The following is a 14644-nucleotide window of genomic DNA, read 5'->3' on the forward strand; positions in this document are numbered from 1 at the left end:
ACAGTTAAAATGTAAATAATACTGATAATGATGGGGAAATTTAGTTATAGGAGTTGAACTGGATTGTCTGGTATACTTAAATGTATGTATTTAGCTTCTTAAGCCTCTATTTCTAAAGCCATTAATCTACTTAGCCTGCTTAGTGAAGGCTGAGAAGTAATTTGAGCAGAGTATTTTGGCACTTACGTGAACAGAAGATACTATTGACAGAGGGCTATCTATGTGGGATGGTCATGACAAGGTCTTCCCAGGCTGGAAGCTGAAGCTAAGCAAATTATTTCTAGCCTAGAAATAAAGGACATTTATTTCCTAAAAGCAAAATGTGAATTTAACCACTGCAGCAATGAATCCGTGGAACTCATTTTTTCCATCACTTGAAAGTCCTAACTTAAAGACTGGATGCTTGTTTGCACTACATACCCTAGCTCAAAATCAATTTGAGGATCAATGGTTAACTCCTTTGTTTATGAAGACAGTAAGCTTAGATCATCACATATAAACTCCCAAGTTTGCATCCTGTCTTAGCAGACATATCATGAAGTCCAAAAGCATCTCCATATGTTTTTTCATGTCAAGACAATGTGACTTTGAAGTGCAGAAGCAGAGACAAAGCAGGGGAAAAGTAGAACTGTTAGTGTCTTACAGAGACTCTCAGGGAAGGAGGAGGAATGAATGGAAAGGCTGAAGTTAAAAATTCAAACTACAGTTGAGGATTCTGGTACAGACACATACAATCTGTGAGGCATGGTGGCAAAAGTAATGTTTCATGTGGGAAAATTTAAGTAGCTCAGGTTTACTTACAGTTAATTAGTCTCTACATCTGCAACATTTTTTTCCCACAAAAATACATTTTCTAAAGATAGCATCTAAATTTTATTTCAATTACATCACCTTTGTATATTTACTATCCTCTTTTTTTCTAATTACAGGATGCTGCTGAAACATTTTGCAGCATAATATTCCTGCTTCTTCAGTGTGCGCCTAAAGCACAAGTGGCATTTACAAAATGAAAACCTGAAGGAGGAGTTAGCAAGTGGTCACTCTTCCAGTTGATTGCAGAAGACTAAACCAACCTGTGCAAATTCAGAAGCTTTAAACACCAAATCCAACAGTCATTTCAAGACTAATAATACTGAATATTTTGCACTTGCAGTCATATTTTAATTCTGAATGTAGGTGAAAACTTGAATTACAATTTAAATAATCCCAGCTCAGTATAAACAGAAACACCACAGCGGTCTCAAAATTAAAATCTGTGGTGGATGTGATCATGTCAGAAGAATAAAACAGTGAAATGGAGAAATAAGCAAGGACTCTCATGTAGCAAAAAGTGCTACAAGTCATGAAAAAGGACTCCAGGAGGAGTACAGTATAGAAGGTGGAATATACCAGCCTTCAGAGGTAAACCAAGTATCAGAGCAGTTAAATGCCATGCTCTAGTTAACTGTATTTTACTATATACATCTTGTAAGAGGATGAAATTATGTACCAAAGGTGCACAATAGGATTGTTAACATTTTCTGCAAAGAGACTAGTCTCAAAGCACATCACGAGCACTATTATCACCACCTGTACACAAAAGAGGAAAAACTATCAGTGTAGAACACTGAAACTTCTTATTTAGATTAAGTCCTTTGAAATGCAGAAAGGCTGTGAACCAAGAATTATTTACACTCATCAGAAGTAATCTCCTTGCTAACTGGGGCATGACAACAACTGACCTCAAAGTAAGACCACTGAATGATGACAAATCGCTGACGAGAATATATTTGGAAACATGGTTAATTATTGCTTGAAGCAAAGAATCGGATTTTACAGAAGTACTGGCAGACTACTGTGTCTTACATTCTGGATCAGTAAAAAAAAAATAAACAGGGCGACAGAGTAACCATCCACAAAGCATCTTTATATGGATAATTTTCATCAGTAACAAAGCACTAATGGTGTAAAGACATCTTCAGAACTTTATCAGCAAAACACACAGATGCAAGAAGCAATATGACTGATGTTGTGGTCAGTTTTTACTGGGAGTCAAAAACGAAAGGCGCCAAAAGATGCAGCAGAGATTCCATCACAGATACAAGTTTCGGTAAGACAGCAGCAGGTCACAAGACCCAGCAATGCAGGAAATCCTTGAGCATCTCAATCAGGTTGTATGATCCTTGCTAAGAATGTGGAAGGGAGGGAATAAATTAAGAGAGGCTAAATGCTGAAGACCTCGGCAGCACAGATGAGTCCATCTACTTCAAGTTAAATAAAATACTGTCAGGAAATTTAAATTCTCCAGTTGTCTCAGAACAAGGCAGATCCATATGCTACTCTGTATGAGGTTTACGGTCCAAATAATAGATACAAACAAAACAGTCAGAAAGCCAAGACATCCTTGAGTCTTGCCCTTAAGTTCAGCTATGTTATAGCTTGCTGAACATATGAGCACGGTGTAATGCAGACCTGAGCAACAACCATGGATGCTAGTAAGGTAGCAAACTGTCTTGGCACCAAAGTATGCAGAGTGTAGCTGTGCCTTTTGTAATGCTTCATGCATAGAGGAAATGCAGTTTTCAGATTCTGCAGCAGGAGAACACTATCCATTCCAAGCTTTGACAAACTTGAGTTTTCACCGTAATCCCTGTCAGAAACCTACAGATTTCCTGCAGTTGTGCATTCCAGCGAAGTACAACAAATTACAATGAATAACAGCACTGTCTGTTTCTCTGTACCAGAAAGGACTGAGGGTGACTTCAGCTATCTTGGTAAAATGCCTGTCTATTCCAGTATGCACTGCACACAAACCAACCAAGAAGAAAGATTTCTTCTTCTTAGGACAAGTGAAAACCCGAAGTGCAAGATCCAGCCAAAAGTTATGAGTGGACACCGTATGTCAAAAACAAGTTAGATCATCATTTAGTGAATGAAAGGATTACCAGCACTCAAAACTGTGCAAGAAATTACGATATGCCACTGTCTGTGTTCTGTCAGGTCAGGGAATGTAAAGGCATTAGTAGGAAGGCTTAGCTCTGCAGAATGCATTTACCAATCCATTTGAAGATACAGGTAAGAATGCTGTACAAGAGATTTCAGGGATGATCTGGATGCAAAAGAGGAGAAGCAGGTGTGATATCTGAAATATACACTTGATTATCTACTAATGTCTTCCAGTACATATTGCATGCTTTAATTATACGGAATATATTGCTCTTGGCATTAATATATTCAAACAACTAACACAACTTTAAATCTTCTGACTGATAGCAGGCAATGCTTTTTTCTGATCTGCAAATACTAAACGTATTATTGCAAAATTATATTTGTCATCACAGAAAGACAACACCACTAAGAACATAACTACCATTACTAAGCTACCAGTTAGCTAGCAGTAGTACATCTGAACAAAAATGTATAGTTTTAGAAGCTTACAAAAATACTAGGATTTGCTGTCCCACATAATACCATCATCTGACATTTCCTATTAGTTGACTAAAACAGGAGTTGATAACATGTAGAAATTAAATTTACTTAAACTGAACCAAAACCGGGTGATTTCTAAATGCAGACAGACACCTCTATTGCCTTTAGTATGTTCCTGTGTTTCAGTTCACCTCTCTCAAGGTCGACACCGAAGCCAGATTTTCAACTATATAAGCTCTATACCTGGTCAAAAAAGTTCAGTTTTTCTAGATCAGATCTTTAGAACTGGACACACAAACCAGGCCTGAGGGACCAGAGTTTGCTTCGAAAACCTCTGCTGCTGCACATCATTACACCACGCACTCCCTGCTCGGAACTGAGCTACAGATTGCAACACTGTGCCTAGCAGAACTCCGGGCTTGTGACCAACCACTGGAGAGCATCAGGGATTACAGCTTCTGACAGACCACCCTTCCCTCCCATGGCAATATTAAAAGGAGGTGAATTTGTTCTGCTTCACTTCACAAATATTCAAGAGGCACATTTGCAAGCTTGTACGTAAAGTAATGAACTGTCTCTTGGGAAGTGCTGTATCATGCTTTTGGTCACCCTCAAGCAACTCAGCTGCCACGTCTCTTAGAGAGAGCATCTGGTTTGTCAAGGAGAACATTCCAGGTTTAGAGACACAGATCGAGCCCTGGCCTAATTTAAAACACACCACAACTCCTCAATGCTAATGCACTGCCTTCTGTCACTTTCTGAGTAGTAGATTTTCAGCCCTGATTAGTTGTTTCAACAAAAGAACCCTTTACTACCCAGTGTTCACTGTAAAAGCCTCCCACATGTGTGATTGAGTGTGTTTTGCAGCCCAGGGGCATGTCAGCAGTGCAGTCAGGCTGCTGGATATAAATAAAATACCTTCATTGCCATAAGTTCCTGCATCAAGACCGCATTTTCCAGGTCTAGCCTCTGGCTGTCTCCACGAGGTTTAACATCATAGCTAAGGGGATCAATATGGATGCTTTCCAGTTCCAGCATTGTCAGTTTCACTGCTGCCCTGTCATTTTTCAACTGCTGGATGTAATCCTTCAGCCGCTGCTCATCCTCCTTTGTAAATTCTGTATCACAACTGCTTGCAGTTGAGCTGGTAGTACTGGAAAGAGAAAGAGCGGTATTAAAAAAAAAATATTTGGAACAAAATCAGTATTTTTACTTCAAACACTCTCCCAATACTTCATCAACACATCCAAGCCTTACTTAAAAGTTCATAGAAAGGGCACAATACCATGGACTGGATGTTGCAATGTTTAGAATATGCAGAGGGGTGTGACAAATTCAGAAAAGAAATTAATTTTCTAAGCTGCATGAGAAAATTGAACCATGTGACAACACCTCTGCAAAGCCAGATATTTAGTGACATGTAACTGAATTACTTTTTCTGGAATGGTGCCTTCTGAAACAATTTTTTTTTTAAATTAGACAAAAAACACTTAAGATTCTCTCTGCTGCCCAGCCAGTCTTCACCTTCTTTGGGAAGATGCATCTGCTAAGAAAAAAGAATCAGCCCAGACCTCATTTATCTCTGCTAATGGCAACACCAGTTATCATCTCAGATATTTTCAACGGATACTTGTAAGAATCAACCTGAGCAAAATTCCACTGGCAGATTCCAGGAGGTAGCGTCTTTCAGTTCATGTTAAGGTGTGTTCCTTAGTATACTGACATTCCTTCAGGGTTGGAGGGATTTAAAACCAGTCCATAAGTTAGCAGGATTTTTAATAAAAAGTCATCACCAGACTTGGCAGAACTTCTCCTGTCTACAGGCATCAAACAAATGATTGCCCGTTAGTCTGACAAATGTTTACACAAGAGATCACAGAAAGACAGAACTAGTGTCTTACAGCAACGGTGTCTTGGTGCTGCCCGCCCACCTACACGCACGCTGGTGCTTCAGGGGGCCGTGACTGACACGGCTGTAGCATTCCAGGGCTGAATATAGCTGCAATAACACTAAAAGGAAAATCAAACGCCCTGTTGTTTCTATAACCTCACTCAAAGCTGCCTGCTGTCTCCTGAGGTCCTGTAATCAGCTGCGGGGTGAGGGATAAGTCATCCATTAACTGTGCTTGTCTGGAATGCTAGATGATCTCAGTTATCAGCAGGGGAATAAATCACTTTCTGTATCAAATTGCACTGCTGTTCAACATTTTTGTAGGAAGAAAAAAAGCCCCACCGCTACATGCTGTGATAGTCAGGATGATGTCCTAAAATAAAATATGCATATGAAAAAGAGGAAGCCTATTAAGATAGGCTTGACTTTTTTCTTTTGGTTCTACTCCAGCTAAAGCTACACCGACTTCTAAGTGCCTCAAACAGTTGCCAGTTTTCCCACAAATTCCAAGCACAGCCTTGGAGGAGACGGAGAATTGGCAGGTCTACAAATATTTCTCAAAATCATTCCCTCTCATGAAATATCACATTATAGTTCTTTACTACAGTTCTCTGTCAAATTCCCATTATTTCTGCTTTGTTTTTTTAGGCAAAATAGGTGCCGTATTTACCACAAGTGTAAACTGGTCTTTGCTTCTGTTTTCATCCATTTCCATCTACCGTGAAGCTAAAAACACCCAGTACCTACACTATACAGAAAACCCTTCAGGCTGAAACAAATTTTTGTTTATATTTGGTTCTTCATTAGAGAACCTCAAAACAATCAATAAGTCTTGCTTTACCTCGTAGATATTGATATAAAAACCATGAGGACAGACAATACGAGAAATACTTAATTCTGTACTGAAGTCACGTTGCAAGTTTCCTCAGCACCCAAAGACAGCAATTGCACAGCTTTCCTGGATTAAACATAGAACAGCTGTTGCTGGAGGAAGGACAGCTTTTAAAACCTATACAGGCTTCAAATCTTGGGACACAAAGAGCTCATCTCAGTTTTCGCTTGCGAAGGAAAGAAAAAGTAGCTCTCCTGATGGGAATGAAACCTGAGTAAAAATACTGAAAGGCTATTGTTTTGCTGTGTTTGGTCTCACTCAGTGGATATCCAGAGATTTTGGCCCTTAAAGATCCACAGCTATGCATATGTATTTTAGGGGAGAGCGGTCCAAACTGAGGAAGGCTGTTTTGGCTGTTGCCAATGATACTCAGGCTGCTTTTACTTCAGTCCTGGCTGCCTGCCTGCCTGCCTGTCTCTCCGCAGCTGAGTTGGCTCCTCTGGTGAATTGCGAGTAAGCTGCTCCTCTTCTTTTCTTTTTTTTTTTCTTTCCCTTCCCTCCTCCCCTGCCCCCATCCCTTTCTTTTTGTTTTAAGAAGGTCAGGGGAGCTTGGAGGGGAAGCCAGCACAGAAAGATGTAAGAACCTTCCCTCTCTCCCTACATTTAGGAGCAAGCCCCCAGTCAGAAGACTGGAAGCAGTATGGCTTGCAGAAGGCCAGGGTACGAAGCCCACTTTGGACTGTTGCAAGATTGAGGCTGCAATGATGAGGGATGGAAACAATGCTGCAGAGTTTCTGAACTCCCACAGCACAGCCCTGCCTGGGTCTGTTCCCCCCAAAGCCTCACCATACAGTTCTTAACAGCCATAGTGCTAGTCCACTGCTGCCCTATTTAAGGGCCCAAAGTTGATGGGCGTATGATCCTGAATTTCAGACATCACTCTCCCTTCTAATAGTAATCAGGGCAAAGGAAAACGGACTGGTAGGATGCACATGTAGCATAATACATCCATCCAAAAAACCCCATGGAGCTGCTGCAAAAGATGTGCAGTTTCTAATTTCTCAAGTATGTAGGTAAGGAAAGGATCACAATTTCTTCACACCTGGAGGCAATATAACATCAATCTGCTCATTCTCACTGCTGTTCTATGCCGAACAAGCAAAGAGAAATGTTCTTCCCACTAGCTTCATCTCTCAAGTCTTACAATGATGTAATGCCTGGATGATGTAAAATTAATTTGCACATACAGCCTATGGAAAACATGCAGGTTGGTATAGTATAATGTGCAGCTTTATTTGCTCTCACACATGTGTGTTCACCTGCATGTCCGTGTGTATAAAACGCAATGGATGAATATAAATTAGGTTTCCAACAGTGTCTCTGTGTAACTTCTGTAGGCTACAAAATTTTGCCCATAAAAACCCTGTATAAGCTTCAGTTCATCTGTTAAAAATCAAGTCAATAAATAAATCTGCAATTCAGCAATAGTGTAGATGATACAAAGTTGATAGAATTGAAATAACACTGTCAGAACCAAATCCACAAAACTTGTCTGAATGTCTGCATGCAACCTTACATTTTAAAGAATGCATTTGATATACAGCATAGGTGGGCCAACTATCTTCTAGGTAAACACTGTGGCTTGGGATCTGAAGCAGCACAATGCCAAAAGACAGTTAACTTCCTGAGAAACAAAAGTACTCCAAACAGCCAAAAGAAAAACAACAGTATATTTGGCTAAAATCGGAACCTTTGGTGAAACTACCCTGCTTCCTTCTGAGACTAGTTTGGTCCAGCAATGAAGTGTTACATAGATAACATTAAGATATCTTTTGAGATATTTCTAAATAACTCATTTGCACACTTCAGCCAAGATAATATTGTCTGACAGCTAATCTTGTCTGTCATTTGAAATCTGACGTGATTCTGATGAGAGACACAGTCCTACATTTGGCTGAGTTCAAATATTTTGTCATACTGCATAATACTGAAAGGAATTCCTTTTGCATGTAAGAGACCCAATCTTTCCCTCCATTAATCCAGATGTAAGGTTGGGCTCAACTGCACTGCAGGGAATAAAATCCACTCTTTTCAGTCAGTGTCACAACTGGAGTCTTTCTCTGGTTTCCTTCTTCTTAAGGTGCAATCTGTCAAACCTTGTTGGCAATTTATGTTCTATAGTTAGCTTCTGTCCATTAAAATAATTATGGTTCCCAACTACACTGCAGACCTATTTCTGTTTTCAAAAAATGAATTGGCAACATTATTGTGCTGCTGCCAGCCATATGAGTTGAGATGCTTGCTATTATGTTTATTCACTTTACCAGTAACAATCTCTGTGATGCTCTTTCATTGCATTTTATCTCTTTTTATTTCAGTTGCTCCCTTTTACAGTCTCTAACCACTTGTCACTAGTGGCTCACCAAGAATTTATTCTCAGTAATGTGTTCAGCAATTTGACATTCAGAATCTCATTTGAAATGCCAAAGCTAAAGATGGGTCAACAATTCCATTATAAGTCCCTCTTCTGCAAGATTTTGCACAGCAGGAAGAATTAATCATTTGTCACAAGTCTCAGCGAAGTAGAGTTTCATCATCCTACTACCTCTTCACTCAGTTGCCTTCAAAGGGAACAGGTAGCAATACATATCTGTAACTAAAAGCCTGCAATGCTAAAAAAGCTATGGCAAAAGATCAGTCTTGCAGATTTGGAGTATGTTTGAACCACATAATGTAAAAACGTTTTCATTTCAGTGCAGTGATCCCCAAATGGTGGTTCACATAGCACTCACTAGTGATGTGGGCTTGTTCTTTAAGATAAAAAAAAAACAAACCCTAAACAAAACACTAGGCCTGCAGGAACAGATATAAATATGCAGCTCACTTTCCTATCTCTGCTTGAATTGCTATTGTAATGGAAAATGAAAGGAAATGGAAACCATCAGCATCAAAGAATCATAGAGGGCTAGAGGTCTGTGGCAATGGGACATCCATCTAGAGTGGCAGGAAGCCAAGTGACAAGGGATCATGCATGGATGGGTTGAGAGAGCTGGCAACATGGGCAGGACAACTCCAAAAAGGAGGAGTAGTGTCCTAGAGAGAAACAAAAAGCATTCAGAATTATAGGGAGAGGAGTGCCAAAGACAAAGTCTTCAAATTTTTAACCTGAGACAGAGCATTTTCTGATATGAATATAGAAGAGTGTGAGCCTTTCAAACCAACACAGATTTTCCCTCTATCGGTTGGCAGAGTTTCATGTGTCTTTAAGTTGGAGAGGGGATGCCTCTGTTTCGAGACAGGGTCCACAGGATGGAGAAATCTGAAAACACCTCTATCACCTATCAGTTGACAGCCACAGAAGGAAAGAAGAGAGTATTTGTTTTTCATGGAGAAGCTAAAGTTTCAGAAATATTTTCACTCATATGTATGTACAGACAAATTACATTGGGCATGGAGGGAGGGGAAAGGGACAGTAATATATGACCAGATCAGGATGCCCACATAACAAGTTCCTGACTTGCTGTGTGACCTTTGCGTGAGTGAGAGAAGCTTTTCTCTCTCATGTTCGACATATATCAAACCAGATAACAACAGTTACCTTATTGAGTAAAGTATCTTGCTTCATGCCAGAAAAAATTATCCTACAATGATAACAACTCAAACTAAAACATCTGTCTCACACACAGAAGCATTTATATTTGCATTTTTACATTTCATGACACAGTTTATACTGATGAAGTTTGAAATCCTATGCCATTTTAATCACACTCTGATGAAACTTTATCATTACATGCATACACTGCCAGCTGATCACCAAAGGTGAAAAAGCATGCCTTGAACTACATACCACATACCTCACAAGGAGGAAAAACAAGGAGGTAGTTATGAACAACTGAAAATGACCCTTTCAAATAGCAGAATGGAAAACAAGCTCACCCTAGTTAGAGGTGTTGCCACATGTGGCCACTTACAACACACATTCGCATGCAGGTGTGGATACAGCATAAGTGCGCACAGACTGAGACGAGTCAAGTATTTGCAACAGCTTTGTATAAATTCTTTCCAAGGATAGTAAATACTTTTGGTACAATGAGTGATCAATTAGAACAGATGCTGCCGTATTAATTTCTGAATAAAGATAGAGCTTTCCTGGGCTGAAAGCGCACCATAAAACTTACTTGATTGAAACCTTAAAATTTATCTCACGTTTGGACCCTGTTCCCTCAAGTTACCTTTTTGTTCACTGTTTAGCTATTCCATGCTAGACACATGGCAGGAAATAAGATCCTTTGGAGGAGGCATCAGCAAGAAGAGGAAATAATACAGTACTAAAATAAATATCTGAAGTGTCAAAAAATGACAGCATTGGAATAAGGAACTGGCTCAAAAACAAAATTAAAATGAAGTTTTAGAGTGGATCCAAGAAACCAAAATAACTTTTGAAAAGAAAGATGTTCATCTATATTTATCCAGGATGCTTGCCAAATTTATTTCCATACACAAGCACACATATTCACTGTACAATTATACTGCAGGCATGCAATGACTCAAAATAAAGCTGCTAGCAGATGTATTTGAACTGGAACACTTTTGCAATAATAGCTCATTTAAGTGTCATTATTTAATATGTCTTCAGAAAAACTGCAATATCCAGCCTTTCCTGGAAGAATACACTCTGTCTGTCATGATGTTCATTTGCCACTCCACGTGCAAAAAAAGGAAAATGAAAAATGTGGAGAGGGGCAAAGGGGAATGAGAAGAGAGACGAAATGGTTTAAAACAAAATGGCTGGATTTGCAACATTTAGAAAACAATTCTTGAGCACTCCAAAATTCCGATGGAAGCATACTTCAGGTCTCTGGTTCTTTGTGTGTCTGTGGTGTCTGCACACAGTAGGTATGAATAAGAAGTACATGATTCCAGTTCCAGCCAAACAGCAAGAAAGTCACTGAAGTAAACCAAACATAATGGTTTTGCCCTTTATGAGGAAGATCAAAGTTCAGAGTCACGCATTTGCAACAAATTTACACAAAACCCTTCTCGGTCTGTGCTACTCAAAGTCTGAAGGCCATTAAATTACTGAGGCGTGGTGACTTACAAATCAAAGCAAAGAAGTCAGTGGCCTGAGGTGAGGGAGGTAGTTCAGCACATACAATACAACATAACATTTGGTCTGAAATCAAACACTTGGGGGTTAGGAGAGCAGAGGAGTTGCACTTACCTCGTGTGGCTGTTGGATGACAGGCTTTCCCAGGGCTGCACGCTGCAGCCAGTGACTGCATAGGCTCCCCCACAGCTCCCATCTAGTTTCATCAGCAAGGCTTTTGCTGCATTCTCAGCTGTCTTCCTGCAGTCATGAGCTCTCTTAAGCATCTGGGTGATGTTTTCATCACCTGTCTGGTCCCCTAGTTTTCAAGCAAACAATGCTTCAGAGCTTTGAGGAGGGTGATAGAAATTAAGGCAAGAGTAGAGACACTTTTATGGGGTCTCAGTTTATATCAAGATAATGAGAATAAATTAACGGTCTACGAGGTAAAAGCAACTTCATTTCTGTGTGAGCATCAGCGGTAACTAGGCTACTGGCCTAAAAGCACCTCCCTCTCAGCCACAGGCTCCCAGTACTTGTTGCTCCAGGTACATGTCTTAAGTGATGTTTTATCTCAGGTAGCTTGTCTGTTTTGTAAGGTTGTGCACTGTGCGTTAGGATACTCAAATTAGTAATAGACTGGAAAAGCCTCAGCCTAAATTAGAACTTTATCCCCATCAGTCCAATGCTGTTTCACACTGCAGTCGCTTCCAGTGCTGCTTCTCACAAGGACCTAATGGCCTGCCAGAACACCTTCTTACAGGTTACCTTTCCAGCTGGAAGAAGCTACTTACTGTCTTTCAGAGTTTACAGTCATGCATAATAAACCAAAAGAAAACTAGGACTGGTGTTTATTAATCTGCTGTAATTTCTAGTGGTTCTGTAGCATGTATGCAGCTGGTAAGCCATCCCTTCAGCAGAGGCAGGACAGAAACCACAACAGTCACTATTCTTACAATCCCAACTCCAGCTGGAGTAAAATCATTAAAATAAGACACATTAGTGGCTACAATTAAAGTCTGAACAAAGCTACAATATATTCATACTTTACCAAACACAATGTAAAGACATCAGATTATTAAAAAAGTCCCAGCATGCTCTATCTCAGATTTTCATTTCAGCTTTATTCAACCCAAAGACCAATTACCTACACTTCACTATTGCTAAGTTAAGTGTGTACACTAGAAATAACATTCATGTGGAAGAAAGGATGGGAGAACATTCTGTTAACAGCAGCTGGATGTGCTCAGCTCTAAGTGATGCAGAAGCCACTGCCATTAATTTCCCACTCACAGATGTTGATAAAAAACTTGAATGATCTTCAAACCAAAAATCTGCTATTTTATCTAGGTGTTTTAATCAAATTTCACAGTGAAGTAAAGGTACATAAACCAACCACAACTTCCTCCAAGCTGTGTTATATAATGGGAAATTGATGCTATTTCTATCACAGGGCTGTGACTGATAATACCATAATTAAGAGCTGTAGACAGATACCTATACGAGAACTAAACTACATTCCCTTTCACTAAGTGCATGTGAGATAAAATCCCACTCAAATCCAAAGTATTTCTCCCTTCTAAGATTTCTTTCTGTCACTTATGTGGATAGCAAATCCAAGACTGAATTCACTTCTGCTGGCCACTGATCTCTGCCAGTAGGAAGTCTCCCTAGCACACTGCGGAAAGGAATGAGTGGAGTCTGGAAGAAAGGTCGATGAAAATCTCAGACCTCCACTCTAATGTTCAGCACACACTTCACAGGCCAAGACAGGACAGCTTCCAGCACTTGAAGAGATACAAAGCAAGGGGGATGGTTATCAGCACAGCAACGGTGGACTGAGTGGATCTAGTCATCCGAAAGAAGAGGCTGACCATGTCAGTCCTGTGGCTCCAAAGACAGATGGTCACTTTGTCTCTGAAAGCTTTCTGTTCACATCCCAGTGATTCACATCCCGAGAACCTTGCACTGCAATACTGTCTCAGGCAGCTACTGAGCCTCAGCACAGCATGAAGAGCTATTCTTCCCTCTCTGAAGGTTTCTGCTCTTTCTACTTGAAGACTACTATGGCTACGTTCTCCTATCTGTAAATGAAATGAGACTACAAAACCCAGATTAATATTTACTGTGTGAACACCCTTCTCTATTAGAAAAGTGGAGCCAGCAGCTATGTCAAGATCTAAACACTTCTAAACTGTACCCATGATAGTAGCTCATTCTATTACTTAGCAAGCAGCATATTAAAAACACTACCACACAGCTAGAAGATTAACTATCCACAAAATAAGCAAAACACAGAACATATATGCTAGTATCTCTGACTACATAATAAAACATAAGACCAAATGTTTTCAGATTTCAGAGCAAAGGTAAAATGTGGGGTGAAAAAACAGTTTGTTTGGAGTTTTTGTCGTTTAGTTGGTTTTTGTTTTGTGTTTTGTTTGTTTGTTTTTCCTGGTAACTAGTCAATGCTACCTGTGTATTGTCTTAATCCCAGTTTTTCATAGACTCTACTCAACTTCTATGGGGGTCAATGTTGCTGGTTCAAACAAAATCTGTACCTGCAGTTACCACAGCTGTATGGCCCGAAGCCACATATGCTCATGAGTACTGTTTAATAATTCCACTTTGTACAGTTGCATGCCTGTAGCAGCCTCACCATTGCCAGAATAGGCATCCCCTTGTGATAGTACACATAGGTTAAATTAAATTCCTGCTGAATTTTATTATTTAATTCCAGTCTGTCTTTGTCTTTTCCCCTAATTTTGAGCATGTAAAATGATTTAATTAGTTAAAAACAAGAAAAGACCAGAGAGCATTCTTAAGGGATGGGTCACGAGATGATGCACTGTTACAACTAACACTAATGCTAAATGACATGCAAACCAAAATATTTAAATAAAGGGATTCATTGACATCTTACCAACAGAACCAACACCTGCAGCTCTAAACTGCCCAAGAATGAGACTCTGCTCACTTTCTGCCAATGCCAATAGCAGCTCATATGCTTCTATGCACTGTTCACTGGAAGAGAAAACAAACCATAGAAAACAAAAATCACACAAAATGTATCTGCAATTTAGAGGTGAAGAAAGTTGCGACAGCAACAAAAAAAAAGGTAGCTGATGGAAGTGCATGGATCTCTGCTACTTGTCTAGCAGCAGGGATATTAAATGACACAAACACACAGCTTCTATCAGAAGCATTCAATAGTACCTCCTTCCTTATGATGGTCCCAGGTTGGCCTGAAGTAATGTGACAATTTAAAACAGAAGAGAACGACCTGATGTGAAGTAAGCTCCAGAAGCATGTTTGAAACAGTCAACAATATGAATGGTGGTTGACATGATCCCCTTGAGAAACTTTTTTTCAGGCCTTCTTACTATGCAAAATACAGTATTCTATATTCTACTATATAACTATACTA

The 14644-nt window shown here is 39.7% G+C and overlaps 1 protein-coding gene across 2 annotated transcripts in view; it reads right to left on the reverse strand.

Annotated features, from left to right (window-relative positions):
- Positions 1–14644, reverse strand: part of MCC (MCC regulator of WNT signaling pathway) — a 213987-nt gene that overhangs the window by 24254 nt on the left and 175089 nt on the right. For both annotated transcript variants that reach the window (XM_082075389.1, XM_082075390.1), the window contains 3 exons: positions 14141–14241; positions 11353–11536; positions 4327–4561 (listed from right to left, as the gene is read on the reverse strand). In XM_082075389.1, coding sequence (XP_081931515.1) covers positions 4327–4561; positions 11353–11536; positions 14141–14241 — 520 coding nt within the window. The remainder of the gene's footprint in view (positions 1–4326; positions 4562–11352; positions 11537–14140; positions 14242–14644) is intronic.

This window comes from Streptopelia decaocto (genome assembly GCF_964273445.1).
Source record: "Streptopelia decaocto genome assembly, chromosome: Z".
NCBI classification, from domain to species: Eukaryota; Metazoa; Chordata; class Aves; order Columbiformes; family Columbidae; genus Streptopelia; species Streptopelia decaocto.